This window comes from Bradysia coprophila, unplaced genomic scaffold (assembly GCF_014529535.1).
Source record: "Bradysia coprophila strain Holo2 unplaced genomic scaffold, BU_Bcop_v1 contig_151, whole genome shotgun sequence".
Classification (NCBI taxonomy): domain Eukaryota; kingdom Metazoa; phylum Arthropoda; class Insecta; order Diptera; family Sciaridae; genus Bradysia; species Bradysia coprophila.
Window position 1 is genome coordinate 7,817,903 of NW_023503423.1, and position 22,731 is coordinate 7,840,633.

Genomic DNA, 22,731 nt, shown 5'->3' on the forward strand with positions numbered 1-22,731 from the left:
AATAGCAGTTGTTCGGGAATCACTGACATTCGGTTCGAGTAATTTTGTTGTGACTCAAGTTATATTATACAGAAGTAAGAAGCTTTTCGAATGTTAACAGTTAGTTTTAATTTTTTTTTGTTGTTTCCCGTGTTTCGGTTAATGTTATCCGAACTTTTGTCGGAGTTCACATCAGCTGTTTTACCAGCTGATTAACTCACACCATCACATTGCTTACACGTAGATGTAACATCAGAGTGTTTGTTTGAGTGGAACAGCTGGTACAACAGCTAAAGCGAGCTGAGCACAGATTTGTCTCAATTTGAGTATCACCATAACACTGCTCCAAGCTTAATATTGGAAATATTGGAAAGCTGATGAAATGAGAATGGACCCGAACCCTGCATTTCTCTCGTTACGATGCGACAGTAGTCAAACACTCTTGGTGTCAAGGCAGCTGTGCCTTGTTCGTGTATAAAATGAGATTTTTTGACGTTTGACTTACAAGTTTTAATGCTAGAAGCAGTGCTATGGTTTCATGTGAACTTTTGGCTAACATAGAAGGAAATTTCAGAGAGCCAACAAAATTGCCCCAGAAACTATTTTCTAATTCAATGTTTCTTTGATATCTAATTATCGAGTTCAAAAAAATCCTGGATAATATGAGAAGAGTCTAACATATTTCGGATTGTAGTTTCGTTGGTCAGGTCATGGATTGCTTCCAGTGCATCTGGATGGAACTTAAGTACCTTACTAAAATGGAAAAAGATTTGCATCTTAAACGTTTCGTTCCACATTGCTTTCTACGTTTTACACCAAAGAAGTTATTTAACTTCTTTGTTTTCAACAGAATTTCAAAGAGAATCTTACACTCGTAAGTGTGGAAGGGAAGGTGTGGAAAGAGAGTCGCTATTCTTATGTTTTATTATTATTCGATGGAAACAAACAAAATCTACGAAAAAGTATAATCTTATATTGAGATGTGTTTGTTTGCTATGCAAAACAATGATTTTTATTTTGATTGATGCACGGCACAGCGAGTTGCGGGAAACGGCGATTGAGTACCATAAGACCACAGAGAAACAAACCTGGACCCTACTTAAAAATCATTTCTACAGACAATGACCTTATGATTCATGTTCTATAATTGTTCATTTCTCTATATATAATTTTGTTTCTAGATGACATCATCAAAATACTTGCCATTACGAATCGTATTATGCCTACAAATTCTGTTATTTGCTGCCGTTTGTGCCAACGATCGTGAGCGCTATTGTGGCCCGAAGTTAACACAAATGCTACAAATTCTCTGCAGAAACGTTTATGCTTCTCCGACATACAATAACAGAAATGACAAAAGATCCGGTAGAATCGGGATGGATGAAAAATTACTATTTCCTAATTCGAAAACTATTTCAATCGCAGACGATGCTGAAGACAATGACTACATCAATGATGAACTATTGAATTATCCTCCATTTGCATTCCGATCCTATCCATTTGTGAGGCAATTCGATTCAGCATCAGCACTTGGCACCCGAGTGCGTCGTGATTACACGGCTGTAAAGCGCGGAGTCTACGACGAATGCTGCCGAAGCCCTTGTTCACTTAAGCAGTTAATGAGTTACTGTGGAGCTTGAATGAAAGATAACATTGATTGACTAGCGGCATATCCAAAATGGCAACTTTAAACTATAATTGCTGAATATATTTCAATTTAAATTTGGAAATGGTTTTTATTTAATGTGACTGTCCGGTGGTTTTGACCATGGATCATCAACGGTATAAGAATTTTACTTAATCGGAGACAAGATCGTTATGACTAGTTTTCGTTGTATGCATACAGAGCTTTGGTAGGAGCAGTGCTTTGGTATAATATATAGAAAATTCGTGAATCTTTCTCTCCGTCCTATGTTTTCCTAAAACTTTTAAGACGTCACGTTTTGCTGGCCTCACTCCTCCTTCTAGAATAGAGGATGCTATTTATTCCCTTAACTGAAATTCAGAGTCTTATGACAGAAAATAACCCGAAATATATGTAATGCTAAGTTCACTAAGATATTTTGAAAATGTTCTACATTGGCAAAAACGTTAAATCACGTTAATCTCGTAGATGTGGTGATATTGAAGTAATTGTAAACGCAACTTGTTGCCACGAAATCTTTGCAACAGATTTTCAGGAAAATTTCTTATTCCCTTGACTGTAAGTCATGGGTTTTACAAAAGAAAATACACCGTACATAACACGTTCACTATGATTAAAAATGTATGGAAATGTAATGAAAAAACGGTAAATGTTAAAATTTTGTGCCCTTTGTTAACACGATAACTTGAGTAAATCTCAACCGATTTTCAAAAACTTTTTTTTATTCGACGAAGTATTGATTATTGAATCCTCAGGTCAAGTTCGAAAATGGGCGGTATCGGTTCAACCATCTGGTGGTAGTTCTCGAAAGAAGCCTTTTCTGCTCTTTGTTAACACGATAACTGGAGCAAAGTTCAGCCGATTTTCAAAAACCTTTTTTTATTCGACGACAGGAAGTTTGTTTGCTAGAGAGGGTATTGGTTATACACACGATATCTACCTTGGGTTTCACATATCTGTGCCATTAAATAATTTTGTAATCGTTTCTTATCACGGCAAAGTAAAATAAACCAGGCAGGAGCGGTTCATTTTCGAAACGTCAAATAAGGGACCTAATTCCCTTGACTGAAAGTCAGGGTCTTATGAAAGAAAATACCCTTAAATGTCCGTAACGCTAAGTTCACTTTGATATTTTCAAAATGTTCTACATTGGCAAAAAACGTTAAATACCGAAAACGTCCGTACACTTGTGGACTCGATAACTCGAGTAATTCTTTACCGATTTGCAAAATTTTGATTTTAATCGACGGAGAATGGAAATCATGAGGTTAAGTTCTTAGATGGGCAATATTGGAGTAATGAGATTGGAGTAATTCTCAAGAGATTTTTTTACTTGTTACCGCGATAACTTCCATAATTCTTATCCGATTTTCAAAGATTTTGTCTTAATCGACGAAGATTGAAACTCTTGAGGCTGAGTTTGCAGTTGGATAATGGTCGAACAACGAGATGGGAGAAATTCTACACAGACGCTTTCTCTTTTTACCGCGCGATTACTTGAGTAATTTTTGCCCGATTTTCAATTTTTTTGTTTTAATTGACAGATAATGATATTGGAGTAGTGAGTTTGGAGTAATTGTAAACATAACTTGTTATACCACGACATTTTTGCAACGGATTTCCAGAAAAATTTCTTATTTGACGAGTTGTGAAATTCTGGATTTTTGGTCTAACAATTAAGAAGTACTTCCCAAAAGAGTTTTTGCTTGCTTGCTTGAGAAACCGATAGCTCGAGTAATTCTCAGAGGCTTCAAAAATCAATTTCGACCAGTAGCGTAATTCATGTGGTTAAACTCGAACATTGGAATTTAATTGGACTAGTAATCTGGGATATACGACAATTTTTGCGTGAAATTCTTAATTATTAAAAATATTTTTTCGTTCCTAAAATGTTTGAACGAGTGTGAACTTTGCGGCCAGAGCGAAGCGAGGGCCGTAATTCACACGAGTTTAATTTATTCAAGAGGTAGGCAAGAAATATGCCATTTTAAAAGCGTTGTGATGATGTAGCAAAGAGACTAAGAGGCTTTTTCATCTGACTATAATTTTGTGTTTTTCAAAACAACAGCTTTTTTAAAAATGCTAAGACAACTGGGAGTGGAATTATTGAAAGTATTGATAGTCAGTCAAGGGAAATGACCCACCCAAGTGGTGGGGCCTAGTACACTGGATGAAAATGAACTCATATGAACACTGACATAAATTGAAAAAAAAATTTCGCAAAAAATATAAGGCTACTAGATTATTTAGGTCAAATCAGCGCTCCTGCCTGGTTAACTTTACTCTGTCGTGTTTCTTACGCATTTCGGTAAAGTCCGTTTATGTTGTAAATCTCTCAATAGTAGGATTCTATGTACGAATCTTATGTGCGTGCTAGACTAAATAGATATCTATTTAGTCTAAAGTGCTGACAGAGTATAGTATGTTGCATACTGGGTCAAGTAAGTGAGTCATGATTGCACTAGTTTGAATGTGTGCGAGAGTATATATCTGAGTGTGAAAGTTTGTGGAACGAGCGGAGCCGAAGGCGGAACGAGTGGAATAATTCACACGAGGATATGTTGTTCACCGGTTCGTAGTTCCCATACAACGTCCTGTGTTTTGCTAATCGAAAAATCCTATTGTTCCGTAGCACCCTCCGTTGTTCATTGAGCATTAGTAATAAGCGCAATTGCGGAGCCTCTATCTTTTTCTCAAAGGCGAAAAGACGTTACCGAACGCTAACATGATAAAATGTGTTACATACTTGGTCAAATAAGTGAGTCATTTGCACTTGTTTGAATGTGTGCGAGAGTATATATCTGAGTGTGAAAGTTTGTGGAACGAGTGGAGCTGAAGGCAGACTTTACCGTCACTGAGTCGCGTTCAGCAACAGCAGTGATGTCAAGTGACTCTTACGAGAGGTGGTATCATACACAGCAAAGTCAACTTACCGGGCGCTGATGTGATAAATGAATTTTTCAAACTGGTTTCATAGAATATAATAGAAAGCAATCACTTCAGACTTTAATAATTTAAATGATAGTTCAAAACTCCACAGCACTGGTAGGTTTAATTTCATAAAAATCAGACCACGAAGCAAGAAATTCTTCCGAATTGTTGGTACTTTTCGATAGAATATAATCCACTTTCCATTCACCCACTGGCACTAATGGAAAGTAGTTGTTGTTGGACACGTACGGTTTAACATATCGACGTCCCTAAAAGCCGTAATTTCATTTCTAATCATATGTTACACTTGATGTCCAAATTGCCAATCTTACGCTTATCGGACACGGATCAAAGAGACAGGGCGGCATGTGACTTACTTTTCTCACTAATTCCGACTGTTTTTAAAAGAAGCGATAGTGACCTACTTTTTCCTGATTTTTTTACTTTTATCACTATTTCCAACTATTTTGAAAGAAATATTGAAAAATCGGAACAATTTCTTATTTCATTTTAATATTTATTACATTTTTAAGACGTACACGAAACCACAGTAGTCCACTTATCCCATGTGAATCTAAAATTCGCAGAGAATTTTTTTTAGTTGAACAGAAACCAGTATCCTACAGATGCTTCTGCAAAGGTTTCATTCTGCACGCAATCTAGAGGTCCCTATACGACATTCAATCAATAAAAGAATTGACGAACAAAAATGTTAAGATGTAGTTTCGCCTATGAAAATATCGTATCTATAGACGAAAACAGCTCAAAAGTTTGCCTGTAAAAGTTCATTTGAAATGTATTTCAGTTCCCTATGCAGTAATAGAACCAGGGGCGGATCCATCTATGTGCGGTCGAGGCGGTCGCCGGGGGTCAGAAATTGATTTTTGCAAAGAAAAAATTTTTTACACGAAAACCGTCCGCATCAGAAATTTGTTTGTCTTCTATCCGCCTGGGTCAGAGCAAAACCTGGATCCGCCCCTGAATAGAACGCACTGGAATTAAAAATTCAAATTAGTTTAAGTTTTTGTATTGGCAAGGTCCAAAAATAGGGTGAATGTGCTGGAATGGAGAAAGTCATCTCCTGGAAAACCCTCAGCTGATGCGATTTTTCGAAATAAATTCAATTGTTAGTATTTAACGAAAAAGACATTTAAAGTTAACTTTATTTCACTGTGGCGAAACTTAACCTCAAGTTTTTGAGTAAAATATCTTACTTGGTAATGGAACAAATGATGGAAATGGCAATTCTTGTGTGTTTACCAACCTGGACTACAAGTCGATCGCCAAAATTAGCATTATCCAGCATTAGTTACATTGGTAAGTAATGTACTACTTGAATCAAGCAAAGGTAAACAATGTTAGCAATCGCTCAGCCAGTTTCCTTCATCGATGAGGTAAACGGGAAATAACTCCGGTATTTTATTTTTCCTAAAAGTATAAACAATTCTAAATTTTTAATCACCTTCCTTTATGGTACATTCAGATACAGGGCTTACTTTAGAGAATTTTCATTCTGAAAATTCTGAAAAAGTTCCGAAAAAGTTCTGAAAAATCCCGAAAAATTATTTCAGAATTTTTCTGAACTTTTTCGGAATTTTTTCAGAATTTTCGGAATTTTCAGAATTAAAATTCTCTAAAGTAAGCCCTGCAGATATCCACGATTTAATAACAGAGTCTGTTTAAACATGTGCCGTTATTTCTTAAATATATCAGATGGAGTTCTTTTGCTCTAAAAAACGTTTGTAAAAATAATATTTCATTTTGAGTCCTTTCAGTTTATAAGGGACAAAAACAAGTAATCAGATAACAATAAGTTCTTAGGGCCTTCCAACCGCCAAAACTACGGTTCTTATTATTTTCTGATGTCCCAATCACTTTGTCATACAGTAAAAGTTTTTGTCCAAAGCACCTAGCCGGGTAATAGAGGAATTTACACGTCAAGTAGAGTAGTGTTTCGATACCAATAATACCACTAGCAGCCTTAATGGTAATTTTGCAATGACATTATGAAAAAAAAATCGAATTTCGTGCTCCTTTTCCAAGATTTTTAAACCTTCCGCACGTTGCCAACAAGCGCTAAGGTTGTTACTTTACTTTTTCTTAGTATAAAATGGCGATTTAGAGTTGGTTTTTCTCACTATTTGGTCACTTTTAGTAAATCAATTCATAGTGAGAAAACCAACTATTTTCGGTAAATTTGATCACTTTTTTACTATTTTCTGAAGAAAAATCACATGCCGCCCTGGAGATTTCCACTGAATTTCCAATACCTACTGAAGTAACTAAATAATGGATGCTCCATCGTGTTAAGTTGACCACATAACTCTATCTTCGCTTTCATCATATGCTGACGGTATTGGGTTCTAAACTTTTTGTATGCAATTATTTCGACCTGAAGGTCGAGATTGTTTGGTAAATTAGATTGTACGGGTATAGCCAACTAGAAATTACATTGATTGGGGCTTCCACTTTAAGTCCAGGATGAACATAAAAATCCACCGTTACCAGTTTTGATGTACGATTTAGCGGACGGCATCGAAGTGTAACGTTGCAATACTTTTTATTGCAGCGCCCGAAGCACTTTTGAAGGGTAACGGAAATAAACTGAAAAAAGTGACCCTTAATAGCGAAGAGAGTTATTTGTAAAGAGAAAGGGTGCTGTACCTGATCCGAGTTAATATATTCGACAAGAAACAGAAGGAGCAGAAACCCCACTATGCTTGTTACCAATTTCATCGCTTCGTTATTATAACAACAGACCTTATATTCGGATTGTGGATTAATTTCATATTGCAGAGCAAAGATCATCGACGTGGAAAATTGCGTGCGCTTAAAAATTAGTATTAACTGAGCCGAGCATTATAATTGCGCTCGAAAATAATTCACATTCATTCATTTATTTTCATTTAAAGTCGACTAATTACCATTACTAATTTTTAATAGATTCATCGCAGTTGTAAAACAGGAAAATAGAAATACAAACTACCACAAAAATAAAACAAAAACAACACAGCTCTAAAAATTCGCTGAAGTCGGAATCAGTTACGGAGAGGCGTATTTCGATACTGGTTGAGTGGCAACCTATAAATCAATAATACCGGATATGGCTTTGAACATTCGACAGGATTCGTTAATTGGAGAATTAAGAACGATCTTTGCATTCTGCTTACTTCGATAAATATCATATCACTTTGATAATCGAGTCCATGGGTTGATGACAATAACTTGTGATAGACACAAATTTTGTACATCTCTCGGACTGGTAAGTAAAAGACTCGATTATCAAAGCCTTACAAGTATCGTAGCACTTTTTTATGACAACGTAAATAAACTAAAACTGATGGGAAGAGAGTTGACGGAGTAACCCTTGTGCCATGGAGTCGTGGTCAAATGCTCGTTTGGGATGCGACATGTTCCGACACACTTGCACCATCTTATTTGAATCTATCATCCTCCAAAAGTGGGTCGGTCGCAGAATTAGCAGCAAAAAATAAACATCGAAAATACAAAGGACTACTGGAGCAGAACTTCTTGATCCTTCCATTTGCTGTGGAAACTTTGGGGGTTTGGTGTTTAGAAGCGATCGACAAACTCGGCAAAAAAATATCACAAGCAACGGGAGAAAGAAAATCAAAGACGTATCTATAAAGCAACGGATAAGTTTAGCCATTCAAAGAAACAATGCTGCGAGTGTAATGGCTACATTCGATACGTCCGAAAATATGAACGAGATATTTTATATTTTGTAAACGCTTTATTTCGTGTAAAAAAAAACGTTTTGTAATAAAAAGCAAAATAAACAACAATACTAAACATCAATAAATAATATGCATCAAGTGGATATTTTTTACAGAGATGTAAGCATCTGATTCGAATTTATATATAGGATGAAAAGCAAAAACAGGAAAAACCCAAAAATGTTAACTCCATCGTCAGAACTACTAAACATCACCTAGGAGCAGATGTAATATTTGGATTAAGGATTCATCGATGTGGAAAACTGTATGCGATTAAAAATAACTGATCCAGTGAACCGACGGTAATTTCGGGTTCGCTAATGATTGCTTGATGATGTCTTATCATTAGCTAAATCTCAATGACGCGAGTACCTAGAAACGTGTTATTTTCAACTTTCCGAGTATTAGCAACTGTCACTACCTAAAGTTACACCCTCGGCACATTTATCTCGTCACATTTAGATCTGGCAAGTGGGTCAGGGTTTATAGATATTTATAAAGTGAAAAAATCTTTCCGGTTACACTTTATGCAAAAAAATTGAGGAAAAAATTCATTTCTGCATAGTCTCTTATAACGGAATCATGTAGTAAAAACGTGCCAAATTGCCTGCAATTCTTTAATACTATACTCGTATGAGAAATTGAACTGAAAACGACGACACAAGAAACGATGACTTTCTGAAGAAACGGCGAGTTCCTGAAGAAGTGGTGAGTAGAACATGTCGTACAAAATGTTAAAAAACAGCGATTTCCTGAAGAAAAGGTGAGCTCTACTCAACGCTTCTTCAGGAAGTCGCCGGTTCTTCCGAAAGTCGTCGTTTCTCGTGTCGTCGATTTTTCAGTGCAATCTTGTATCGGACGTCAATAAACGGTAACGAGCTATCACGTTCAAAATAATTGCGGCTTGTCAACTTTTAGCACCCTGGACTTTACTTAAATAGTCGTGGAATACCTCCATCTAGAATTCAGTTTTGGATTTTTAGAAATTTATTTGGAGGCATTCCTCGACTATTTAAGTAAAGTCCAGGGTGCCGAAAGTTGGCAAGCCGCAATTAATTTCAATGTGATAATATGTGATTTGCGCCATTTCCCACCCAAATTCCACATAAAGTCTTAAGTTTGCAACATTAAAATACAGTAGTATTGTTCAGCCAGTTTTCACAAGTTCAGTGAATTTATTTTTGATGAAATGTCGAATCACCACAGTAAATTTTTAATCTGAAACAAGTTTTTGTCGAAAATTTGTAGTATTTTGCGTAAAACTAAGTGATTTAGTTTCATTTTCGGTCAGAAAATAGTTCCGAGTTGCTCATTCTAGTGTCTGAAACAGAATTTGAGACAAATTTTGCGAACTATTTTTAAAGTCGAATTAATTTGGTGAAACGTTGTGCGTGTTGTGAAAATGTGATTTTTAAATTAAATTTGACATGTCTGTTGTGAAGATAATCATAAGTGACACCACTAAACTGAAATTATTTTGACCGTTAATTTGAAAAACGGAAATGCTGTTATTTGAATGTGTGCACGTTTCCGGTAAAATAAAACAATGACAAAGTCACCACTATTGAGAACCTTTAAAATGCCATCATTAGTCAAAGTTGGTTGGCAAGGCTATTGTACCATTATAATGCAATCACTGGTGGAAGCTGTTAAATAGGACTGTTTTGTGTCAACAAAATTTATTCATCCACAAATCGCTTTCGACATCGTAGGTGAATCTATTTCAAAAATAATTAGTTATGAAGGTGGTTGTACTGTTCACGCTGTTTTTTATGTCGCTCAGTTATGTTACTGCAAAAGAAGAAGTTCCATTCAGTGTATGATTAACAATTTCTCTCGGGTCTCGGGACAATTTTATATTTGCTTTTGCATTGTTTTAGCCCATCATGTCTGCTCGTCTTGACAGATGTACCAGCTACTGCAATCCAAAATATTGTAAAATTAAAACAGTTTGCCGACCCTTAAATCGTACATCGAAGTTTATCTCTATGGACATTTATTTGCATCGCGGTGTGAAACTTGAAGCTCCAGTCAACGTATTGATCAAAATAATTTCATATCGAATGTTGCATATTTTGAAGGATATTTGACAGATCAAAGTGGTTGCACTCAAGAAATTCGCTACTGTTTACCGTCCGCACATGGTAAATTTTAAGACTGAACTCTGTAAAGAACTCGAATCCAAGACGCATCCCTTATTTTTTGGATTAACGAAAGATAAGACCTTCCATGCGAATTTGTTTGAGCCATGTCCACTGACCGTATGAAAACATGCAATAGTGTCGGAGCATGCACGGCATCGGGAAATCTGGCACACGTGATCATAGTATGCGCCCTTTTACTACACGCAACGAAGTCATGACTGTGCTAGATTCACCCCTTGCTTAGAGGTGAATCTGGCATACCATCAATTTGTATAGTGTGCCAGATTACCCCACGCCGCATATAGATATTGTTGATGCTAATTTGATTGAATTTAGGGACATCGGCACACACAACCAAGAATATCGAATGTATATGACTATATATCGCCGATCTTTCGAATTGTTCCAGCCGGAGATTGGCGAATAGATCAGCGGATATCAACGGTTCCGAAGTGGTGGTGGTATCTTGGAATGATTATTATGAAGTTAAGTCATTAACAGCTGAAGAGTTCTAATCGTAGAGTTGCACTCTATGGTCCTAATAGTTAAACTTAAAGTTCAATTGTTTATTCATTGTTACTTTAAATGGTTATTTTTACAACTCTTCGTAGAGGTGTGTAACTGCCCTAAGATGTTTCACAGATAAATTTATAATTTAACGGATTCGGTATGCTTCATTAGACACGAAAAATTTGTTTGACAATAAAATATTATCTTCATTTATTTGAAGTAGTAGGACCATTTATTCAAAAATTTCGTATATGGGATATTCCACGGTTACATTAGATTTTCATCTTTCATGCGCAAGCCGAATGTAACTTAGAAAGTGTTGCTTTGGCTCAGAACCGTTTAAAAAAATGGTTACAAAATTTTTTGAGATAACATCGACGAGTTAAAATTCGAGTACGTCACTTATCACCACTGGGAAGCTGTTTTCACCCACTTCACTCAGCAAACCAACCTGATCAACCCATAAAGTGGTATGTAAAAATCTTCTTAATAGTTCTTCCAAAACAACTGATATCCCTGTGCATACTTCCAAAAGTACTGATATCGCTGTGGGTGACGCATTCTGCGCTTGTACGCAAAAATTATAAAAGCAAAAACTTGACTGAAAATTCTAGAAAAAAAAATTGCGTGACAAGTGGCAGATGTTGAGGAAAGTACTGTTAACAAAATAGGGAAAAATGCGTCCTGAAAGAATGGATGAATGAATGAATCTTTATTTCACCGCCAAATACTGGCTGAATAAACGAAAATACAATAACAATAAATTAACAGTTTACAACTTAAATTAAACAAAATTACAGCAATGACAATGACTCAATTGCAAAGACTACATAAGTCTAACGTTCAACAAATTCACGAGCTACGATACCATCGGGCCACCATTCACTTTTTACTATAGAGTCGAAAGCCTCCAAACCGACAGTAATTTTGAACGATACTAAGCTAATAGTTGAAAAATCCACAGAGGGCGAAACCAATATTTTACACGACACATCTTTAGCAGACGTTATTACGTTCTTCCGAATTAAGTAATTGACAATTTTTTCCTCGGTAACAAACGTTTCAAAATTGGCCACGTAAACTACTTTGCAGGTCTCACGGTTCGGCGAAACTGTACGCTGTGACTGAATGTGGCCAGTAGACGAATTACTTAGCACTTCGGCAAAAGAACTAGAATTAGTTGACAGGTTTGTGGGTTCCGATGGATCCTTTACAGTATCATCAACGGAATTACGCTGTGGGCTGGATTGAGCAACATCAACATCAGATTGCGCGATTAATGAATCGGTCAGCAGATTCGATCCATTTGAGGCAGGAGTCTCGACGAAACAATTTTCGACTTGTTTTACGTTCGCTGATGAATTCAGTTGCGCAACATCGAGTTTCGAAATTACAGATGTCAGCCGATTCGATCCATTTGTGACGGGGGACTTCATCAAACGATTTTCGGTTTTCGGCTTTACGTTCATTGATGGACTCATCACTGATTGATTGGCGTTTCTAATGTGTTCTTCGGCCCTATTCGATCGGTTTGGCAACATTACGTGGCGATGATGACTCGGCTTTGCATTTGGAAATGATTTCCGTTGGCGTTTGGCAGCAACTTGCGAGCGTTCGACGGGCGATGAGGTTGTTATGGCGATGGTTTAATTGACTTTATTGAATGGTGGAGATGAAACGTTAAACGAGCGTGTTTGAAAGATGCATCCATCGCAGAACCATTGAAGATTTGGCATCTCTCGGTAGCACAACAGCGCATCTTTACTAAAGTTGACACATTCAGCATGGAAAGATTGACGGCAAAACCCATCACAAATAACTTTATTTCGATTGTCATTTCGAAAGCAGTCATCGCACACCGTACAGTTGTTCATCTTTTCGATTCAATGTCAACAATCAGCTGGAACGGTACAATCGAAACAGCAACAAGCGATATACGTTGAATGGCGATGTCGAGCGACTACAATAAAAGGCCGCTATTGTCTGTATAAAACACAATTCGTCGTTTATCACTGAACTTAATAATTCGACGATTATTGCCAAAAGAACACACAAACTGTCCGCAAACGTCGATATTTCATTAAAAAAACACTTCATAACGTAAAATCAAACGACAAAACATCAATAAGAGTTCATAAAACAGTCCAAATTAACAAAAAATCGAGCACGATCAAAACGAGTATTTTCGACAGCCGCCATACTTATAATCAGGCGAACTAACCTGATCTAAACAGCCTCGATGAAGCGGGTAACAGTGGCAGAGACAGAAATTTGCGACATGAGAAAATGCGACAAAGTGGTTCTGCGCAACATTTTTGAATGTGAAGTTTTTAGAATTGGATTTAATTGATTGAATGCAAAAAATAATCAAAATATTCCTAAGTAATGCTCACTACAGCTCAAACCTTGTCTGAAACTATAAAATCTAAAAGCTCATCGAGGCTGTTTAACCTGATCAACCCATAAAGTGGTATGTAAAAATCTTCCAAAACAACTGATATCCCTGTGCATACTTCCAAAAGAACTGATATCGCTGTAGGTGACGCATTCTGCGCTTGTACGCAAAAATTATAAAAGCAAAAACTTGACCGATAATTCTAGAAAAAAAATTTGAGTGACAAGTGGCAGATGTTGAGGAAAGTACTGCTAACAAAATAGGGAAAAATACGTCCTGAAAGAATGGACAAACGGAAAAAAGCCGAATCATCACTTTGTATTTGGTTGTAGCAGTTTGACCAGCTCTGTGAAAACTGAGCAGTTAAAATGCTCACGCTTCTCAGAGCCGGTCAAATGACTCCAATCAAAACTAATTTTTATTTAAAGCTAACACACTCGTGGTCGTTATAGATCAGTGTCAAATAACTGTTCTTCTCTCAAAATAGTGTCAAATGAGTTGTCAATTTCACAAAGCTAACCTCAAACAATGACAGCTCCATATAAATTTTTGTAACATTTTGGTTAGCTTTGTGAAAATGACAGCTCATTTGACATCTCAAACGACATTGACAATGATCTATTGCGGTCGTACATTTTTCAAAAAGGATTCTGATGAAAATATATCATCAAAATGCAAATGAATGCTACAATTTTACCTAAATACCTATGCATCTGATGCTGGACGAAAGAAAAAAATGTAAGTCCAAGGGCCGAAAGTGACAGATATGTAAGCCTACGCGGCGAAAATAAATTTTGACAGTTCAAATTTTACGCAAGTAGTGGTTCTTTTAAAATAGCATAACGCAATGCAACGGACATCTCGATCATTATTCCCCGTAGAGCGTGTGTGTAGTTTGTATGGAGGTTATTTAGAAAAATGTTGCGATGGAAATAATTTTTATTGAAAATTTGAAATTACCATTTCAGTGTTGTATAGTAAATTTGAAATGTTTAGTTAACACCCATTTTAAGTAAAAGGAACGTTAGGTGGAAATATTAACGTTTCATTTTGTAAGCAGGTTTTTCAATGACTCAGACAGACAAGCATATTTTAGCCGGATACAAAATTTCCCAAGTGGACTAATTCCCGCGGCACCCTGTACAATAGAGCGCAATTACCTTAGGAGGATGGTTGATGGTATTAAAAAATTGCAGGAAATTTTCGCATGATTTTATCACATGATTCTATTATAATTGTGCCATTACAATCCAATTAATGGCCGAAGGTTCATATAGTAGTGTTTTGTGTAAGCCAAATTTATAGTTAGTCTGTCCATGCATAACTCGCTTTCGAGATCGTACGTGAATTTTCTTTAAAATAATCAGTTATGAAGGAGTTTGTACTGTTCACGCTGTTTTTTATGTCGCTCGGCTGTGTTACTGCAAAAAAAGAAGTTCCAATCATAGTATGACTGACAGTTGCTCTCGGGACAATTTTATATTTGCTTTTTCGTTGTTATAGCCCATCATGTCCATTCGTCTTGACAGATGTACCAGCTACTGCAATCCAAAATATTGTAAAATTAAAACAGTTTGCCGACCCTTAAATCGTACATCGAAGTATATCTCAATGGACATTTATATACATCCCGGTGTGAAATTAGAAGCTCCAGTTAACGTAGGTTTTGATCAAAATATTTTCACATCAAATTTAGCTTATTTTGAAGATATTTAACAGATTCAAATAGTTACACTCAAGAAATTCGCAACTGTTTACCGTCCGCACATGGTAAATTTTAAAACTGAGCTCTGTAAAGAACTCTCATCAAAGACACATCCCTTATTTTTTGGATTAACGAAAGACACGACCTACCATGCGAATTTGCTTCAGCCATGTCCAATTACCGTATTAACAGATTGCAATATTAATTGACCGTTTTTCGGATGTTGCTAAAGCTAATCAGTTTGAATTTAGGGACGTCGAGGCACACAATCAAGAATATCGAATATCTACGATTTTGTATCTCCACTCTTTCGAATTGTTCCAGCTGGAGATTGGCGATTCGATGTGATTTTATCAATGGAAAGGAATGGTTCAGAATTCGTGGTGGTATCTTGGAATGATTATTATGAAGTTAAATCATTAACAGCTGAAGAGTTCTAAACATAGAGTTAAAGTCTACGGTCCTAATAGCTAAAGTAAAAGTTAAGTTGTTTGGTCATAATTGACTTTTAATAGTTGTTTATGCAACTCTTGGTGTTTGTCTTTAAGAGGTTTCGAGTCTTCAGTTTTGATTCAAACCAAATAATTTTATGTAATTGTTTTTATAAATAAAATATTTCTTTTAAATTCTTGGATGGAGGTATTGTTCCCATAATTGACGCCGCATTACCTTTTTGGATGGCTACACTCAAACGTTGTATAAGGTATGACGTTGAACGTTTTTCATTTGTGACCTCTGCAATTTTGCTGCCAATTTGTTTAATGAATCTCAAACCAATATCACCAAACACTCCAGACGTTTCAGTGGCGACAGGAATAAAAATAAAATGATCTGCTAGGTCACTGTAGTGGTCAATTTTCTTTGTTTCTGCTTGATTCTGCATGGCCCGCTTGTTGTGACGTTTTGTTCAAATACGATTGTGCGAAAGTGTCACGACATGTGAAATCCCACAATGCTGATTTGCCTCTCGCCCAAGGAATTAACGTCATTCCGTCAGGTTTTTTTCCGTCTGGTCTTGAACAACCCGGTGGTTCTCGGACTGCAGGGATTTCCGCAGATTTTAATGCCCTTTGGATAATTTCGTTGCCCGATGCATGTCTTGGATTGGTTCCAGCGGCCTTTGAACAGGATAGACCATGACGTCCGTACTTATCTACAGTGTCGCCACAAACACAGGTATGGCGTTGAACGATCGGTGACCCTATGCGTAAAGCCAATGCGACTCGAAACTCATCGTTTGTCAAATGGGTACCAAGCTGTGGAGATTGAAGGGCTTGCAACCAGGCTCCAGATTCGCGAACTGAATTGGCAAGGAATCTCGTCTTATCTTCTGGTTTTTCTAATGCATTTTTAATTGAATCGATTTTAATGTCCGTGACGAATGATTCCCAAATTTTCTGAACGTTTCAGAGTTCCAATTGTGGCAACTCATTAAACTTTTCGAACCAAATCCCTTCGGCCTCAATTCTAGCTTGGTCAATCTGCCGGTATGGTTGTGGTAACAGCTTGTCCAGTAGGTTAGAGACGTCATGAATTGACGATAAAAAGCAAGGAAGTGCCATTTCGGATACATGTCTGATGCCGATTCCTCCCATTTTGATAGGTAAGGACGATTCAGCCCAGGCTCTGTCGGTCAATTGAACATTCAGTATGGTTTCCAAAGATTCTTTTAGGACATCATCGTATCTTTGTAAGCCCACGTTATTGCGCCACATTGGGTTTCCGCGAAGGAAGAAAATCAAACGTGGAATTGTGATCGACATGCGTAACAAAAAGTATGCGCTGTGAGATGAAATATTCTTTAATTTGTTCGTAAATACCTGAAGGACATGCATTTCTGAACAACATCAGTAGGTCTTCCTTCTTTTCAGCAGTATGTGGACCCAAAAATGACATTTCGCACTTTCGATAGTTCAACGTTAATCCGATTTCATGTGCTTTTTCAGTAATAATGTTAACCGCATTCAAAACAACACTGGGGCTGCCTGCGATTGTTCCATCATCGAGGTACCACAAGTTGAGGTCTAAATCCAACAACTGCAATGCTGAAATTATTCTTTGTATTGCAAGGCAAAATAATACTGGACCAAGTGGATCCCCCTGTTGTACACCCCTCTGAGATAGTATCGCATTCTCGCCAAAATACACATTCGTTAAGAATTTATAACATTGTTCGGTGAACTTAAAAATTTCTGGAACTTTGTCCTTAACCTCTTGTAAGATCACATATCGACGAGCTTCATTGAATGCATTTTTGATATCGATTTTCAAAAATATTTTGATCGACTGGTGTTTCGAATTGAAAAATACACGAGCGGCATGTGCTCCAGCTTCAGCATCATTCTTTATACCAACACCTAATTGGTTCGGTTGGAATATGTTGCATAAAGTGGACGACACTCTACCAGTCATTTGTGTCATTTCCTGGATATTTACCAGAGTTGCAAGGCTCAATGAATAAAGTTGAGAAAAAAAATTGTTGCGCCTACGCCTCTACATGCCAACGAAAATTTCCTATAGTTGGATGGTTGATGGTATTAAAAAATTGCTGGCAATTTTTGCATGATTTTATCACATGATTCTATTATAATTGTGCCATTATAATACGTATAATAATGGTCGAAGCTGTTAAATAGGACTGTTCTGTGTCAACAAAATTTATTGTTAGTCTCGTCCACAAATCGCTTTCGAGATCGTACGTGAATTTTCTTTAAAATAATCAGTTATGAAGGAGTTTGTACTGTTGACGCTGTTTTTTATGTCGCTCAGCTGTGTTACTGCAAAAAAAGAAGTTCCATTCATAGTATGACTGACAGTTGCTCTCGGGACAATTTTATATTTGCTTTTTCGTTGTTATAGCCCATCATGTCCATTCGTCTTGACAGATGTACCGTACCAGCTACTGCAATCCAATATATTGTAAAGTTAAAACAGTTTGCCGACCATTAAATCGTACATCGAAGTTTATCTCTATGGACATTTATTTGCATCGCGGTGTGAAATTAGAAGCTCCATTTTATGTAGGTTTAGATCAAAATAATTTCACATCAAATCTTGCATTTGAAGATATTTAACAGGTCCAAATAGTTACACTCAAGAAATTCGCAACTGCTTACCGTCCACACATGATAAATTTTAAGACTGAGCTCTGTAAAGAACTCTCATCAAAGACTCATCCTTTATTGTTCGGACTATCGAGAAATAAGACCATGCAAACGAATTTGCTTGATCCATGTCCAATAACTGTAATGACACTACCAACATAGCTTTTTTCAGATGTTGTTAAAGCTAATCTGTTTGAATTTAGAAACATCGAGGCACACAACCAAGAATATCGAATATCTATGACTATGTATCTCCAATCTTTCGAATTGTTCCTTCTGGAGATTGGCGATTCGATGTGATTGTATCAATGGATAGGAATGGTTCAGAAGTCGTGGTGGTATCGTGGAATGATTATTATGAAGTTAAATCATTAACAGCTGAAGAGTTCTAATCATAGAGTTGCAGTCTATGGTCCTAATAGCTAAAGGGAAAGTTGAGTTGTTTAGTCATTGTGTACTTTTAATAGTTATTAATGCAACTAGTTTATGTATGTTCACAAAAGCGATGGCGTAGAGGTTCACAGATATATTTATAATTTAGCGAATTTGATTCACAATTAAAATATTTGACGAAATTTTATTCAACAATTTCACCCAGTTTATGTATACAACGATTCACGGCGAGGCGACGCGACGTCTGTCTTGAAAACCGAACCAATTCATATAACTTTTTCATGCTTAACATCTTTATTTTGTTCACTATGGCGTTGGTGAAATTGGCGTTTTGTTGTCATTCTGAGTAGGTGACATTTTCAATGAAAGTGTAAAACAGGTATGGTCTATCACCCGCCCGGAGGACATAAAAATTTGATTTCAGCCATGAAACGCACTCATTTTCATATTATTTTGACACAAATTGTGAGTGCGTTTAAGATGAATTTTTCGATTGGCCATACCTATTCTGTACTTTCATTGGACATTTTAGGTAAGAAAATAATCATTTTTTCTCCTAAAATGCCGAGTCCAGCCTTATCGGGTGAGAAAATGATAATGATGAGAACACCTAGAATGACTGAATACCAAAACACGCCATTTTTTTTTCTTTCAAGTGGACAAAAATGTGGATTTTCGCAAAACGCTAGCATTAAAACCGTTGTGTTCACCTCGGAGAGAAATAGGAAATTTCACCTTAAGCGAATCCTCGCTTCGCTCAGGTCGCAAACTTTAGCTCTTGGTGAAATATTCTATATAACTATTTGTTCAAAGTGTTCAAAAAAGAAGTCTTTACAGACGTATTGAGCCAGAATTCTGAAGATATTTTTATCTTCAAAAAACATAACTAGTCGAAGGGCAATGCAAAATGGTGGCATACCACATTAGCGAATTATAGTGGAAGTAGGAGATGTCTATAGATTACCAACCGACAAAATGACGTAACGTAGTTTTCAAACACAAGTAAGAAAACACAAATTTCCTTTTTCTTTATAATTTGCAATATGTCGTGTAAGTTTCATAGTTTTTTTATTTTGGTCAACGAATCTAGTGAGAAGCAAAACTTCTTCAGGACTTTCGGTCAGTATACGTTCTCTTGACTGGATTCAATATTCTCACGCCGAAAAATATGTGTTGGCAACTAATTTTCCGAGTTTAGTGTTGGATACCGATTTTTTCGAAAATGAGTGCCGCTAACCAATTTTTTAGTACACCACGTTAAGTCCTGTATTGCAATGAGGTAGAAGCCTGAAGATCACATTTGGTCTTTGGTAATTACTAAAAATTGATTTGGCAAATGTCCAAAATTGAACTTACAGCTTTCTGGTAACTTTGGGTGAGTACATACAATTTTTTGCTACATACTGGAACAAAAAAGACAATACTTTGTACAATGGAAATCCAATGAATAGAGACTTTCTAGTTATAACCAAGGCTGTATACTTTGGGGAGGTCACGCAGATACAGATACGAGGTCACGCAGATACAGATACGAGGTCACGCAGATACAGATACGCGGGTTACACACCACAGTTGATGATAAAATGGTCGATTTCATACAAAAATTCGCCTATTCTGATGATTCTCGTCGTCTTGATGATGTGGTGAATTCTTCCCAGCGAACGAGAACTCCTAAAAATTAAGTATAAAAACCTTCTACAACTCCTAAAAAAGAATGATGTTTTTTTAACCGTGGGAGGTCTGCCATGACTGTATACAATTTTAAATTGAGTAGTTTCACTTATTTGCTTCTTATGTAGTTAAATGGAAACAAAATATTTTTCGTTTAGTTTATATTTTTGGTATATTTGGTATTGGTATGGTAACTGTTACAATGACAAATTTTCTCTTTTCTTTTTCAATACACTCGGATTAAAGTGAATTAGAGGCAAATAAACAATGTAAAATAATATCAACGACTGATCTGCCGTTTGTAAGAAAAACAATTTCCAGTGGAAATAACAAAAGAATTTCCAGTTTTTTTTTTATTTTATTGGAAATTGTTTTTCGTCCGAATTACGGCAGTGATGTTCGTTAAACATGCATCACTAAATAATATTTTCGAGGAAAGATTGGAGAGTTTGGGGTAAAATTATGAGACCTATGCTGGAAGATTATTTTTAACCAATCAATCCTGTACAGTAAGTAGGAGATCGCTCAAACAAGAATTTTGAATGTAGCATGTTTTTAATGATTTCAGTTATCGTTTCTATTCTATTCTATCATACAATTTGTATAAAAGAGGGTTCTTATTGAGCTGACCTGATAAAACTAGAGAAAAGACTCCGGGGAACCATGTCACAACATCCGAGAAAATCGGAAATCACAAGGAAATCATTACACTCAACATACAAAATCAAAGAATCTTGTGTCACATCCGTTGGGGAAGTCATTTAGCCCTTGATTTAAGAGAACAGATCAGGTTTAAGTGTGCCCTGACAGGTTTGAGTGAAACTAGGTTCACATAAGGTTTTTGGGTTGTTTCATTTAAAAAAAGAGTTTTGACATTTTGTCGCTATCCCTATTTACTACAACAACTATCAGAGCACAAAATAATAATTATTGACCTTTCACAAGCATATCAGTAGCGTTACTATCGGATATCTATTATTTTATTTGATCTAAATATATTCAAGAGATTGATTTTAAATCTTTAACTTCATTTTTCATAGGCATACGTTTGGATATATATGACCGTATTACATTAGTCAAAACTTGACATTGATTCCCGACGTTATATTAGAGATAACAGATGATAGCCGTCCATAACAGGCTAAGAAAGGAAAATGAAGCTGGTAATTGTTAATGGAGTATTAAATTAGCGACGATTGGACTGGTCACAAAAGTAATTTGCCAGACAATAATTGTGCAGTTGAGCGCTGGCCACTTTCTGTGCACGAACTGTATACATTTCATGCGTCAACACTTAACATACTTTGAACGAACAGATAATAGTAGAGTAGACTTCAATAAAAGCATTATAATCACAGCAAAAAATAGTATAACTTATAATTCAGTTTGGAAATATTTATCGTCATATGGTGCGCATGTACAAAATTCCAAGTTGCAGTCAACAAGTGGTTGGCGTTTAATACAGCTGGTCAAAATATAGCTTTCTTCATTGCTAATCTCGTTTTCGCTCCAGTCACTCCCACGTCAGATTTATCAAAGCAGAGCCGAAGTAGAATGTAAGTCGAATTCGGATGAAAAGATGGAATTTATGTTCTGGCGAGAGTATTGCCCCCCCCCCGCTATGCTGATGATCAAATTTTTTGTAGATTTTTTTTCTGTGAATAATTTGTCAATATTTGCCGACATTTTTCAAACTTTCTCAAACATGGTAAATGTTGGAAATCATGGAAAACTTTTTAGCAAAAAATGGACTTGTTATCAATATTGAAAGAAAATAACCAGGCGACGAACGTAGTAAGGGAGTTGGGAGCTTAAGGACGGATCGCTTTGCTTTTGAACAGCAATTGGTACGGTTTTGTGGTCAAAGTCTACAAATTTTTAAAGGTAATGCAAAGCTTCAGCGTAACACCAAAAATCCAGAACCCAAGTTTCGAGTGGATTCAACTGCAACTTCATATATTTCGTTTAATGCTAGGACCAGAACGTGATACAAGGTGAGATAACATTCAACAGGCTAAGTTTCAATTAATCTAAAATGTTTTCGGTGAAGGAACAGAACCTAATCCAAAACAGGTCAGGCCCGCAATCGTATTCAATCAAAACTAGGGCTTGTGTGTTTTTGTGGATTTACATTACCTTCAGTGGCTTACATAATTTAGTTCTAACAACCTGTAAATGCCTCTAAGCACTTTCACCGTTTAGCACTCACACAATCGATCAAACAATCAAAATTCCTCTCTCTTTCTATTGCTGTAAAGTAAACGGAGAGCTAAACGGAGTGACTGCGACTGCAGCACATTACCTTTATGCTGCAACTGTATTGAATCCAAACACTTTTCACAAGCAATCTGTCTTCTCTCGTTTTCTTCGCACTTGATTGATCAGTTCTCTTCAATTTATTCCGAGCACTCACAATCACATTGATCATTCTTGTCTTATTGGATCATGAATTTAAACAAATTTGATTCTATATACTATTCTAGGATTTGTTGTATATAAGATTATTATCGTTAAATG

At 36.4% G+C, this 22,731-nt stretch overlaps 1 protein-coding gene and 1 long non-coding RNA gene across 2 annotated transcripts; both read left to right on the top strand.

Moving 5' to 3' along the window:
- LOC119074792 (LIRP-like) lies at positions 1 to 1,709 on the top strand. The gene is made up of 3 exons (XM_037181074.1): positions 1 to 74; positions 1,161 to 1,344; positions 1,405 to 1,709. Exons 2-3 carry the CDS (start codon positions 1,161 to 1,163, stop codon positions 1,617 to 1,619), a joined length of 399 nt encoding a protein of 132 aa, XP_037036969.1. The 5' UTR covers positions 1 to 74; the 3' UTR covers positions 1,620 to 1,709.
- Positions 1,710 to 4,119: 2,410 nt separating this feature from the next.
- On the top strand, positions 4,120 to 22,641 carry LOC119074797. The gene is made up of 4 exons (XR_005087255.1): positions 4,120 to 4,130; positions 8,701 to 8,705; positions 14,651 to 14,653; positions 22,509 to 22,641. It is a non-coding gene; the product is annotated as an uncharacterized LOC119074797 (long non-coding RNA).
- Positions 22,642 to 22,731: the final 90 nt, after the last annotated feature.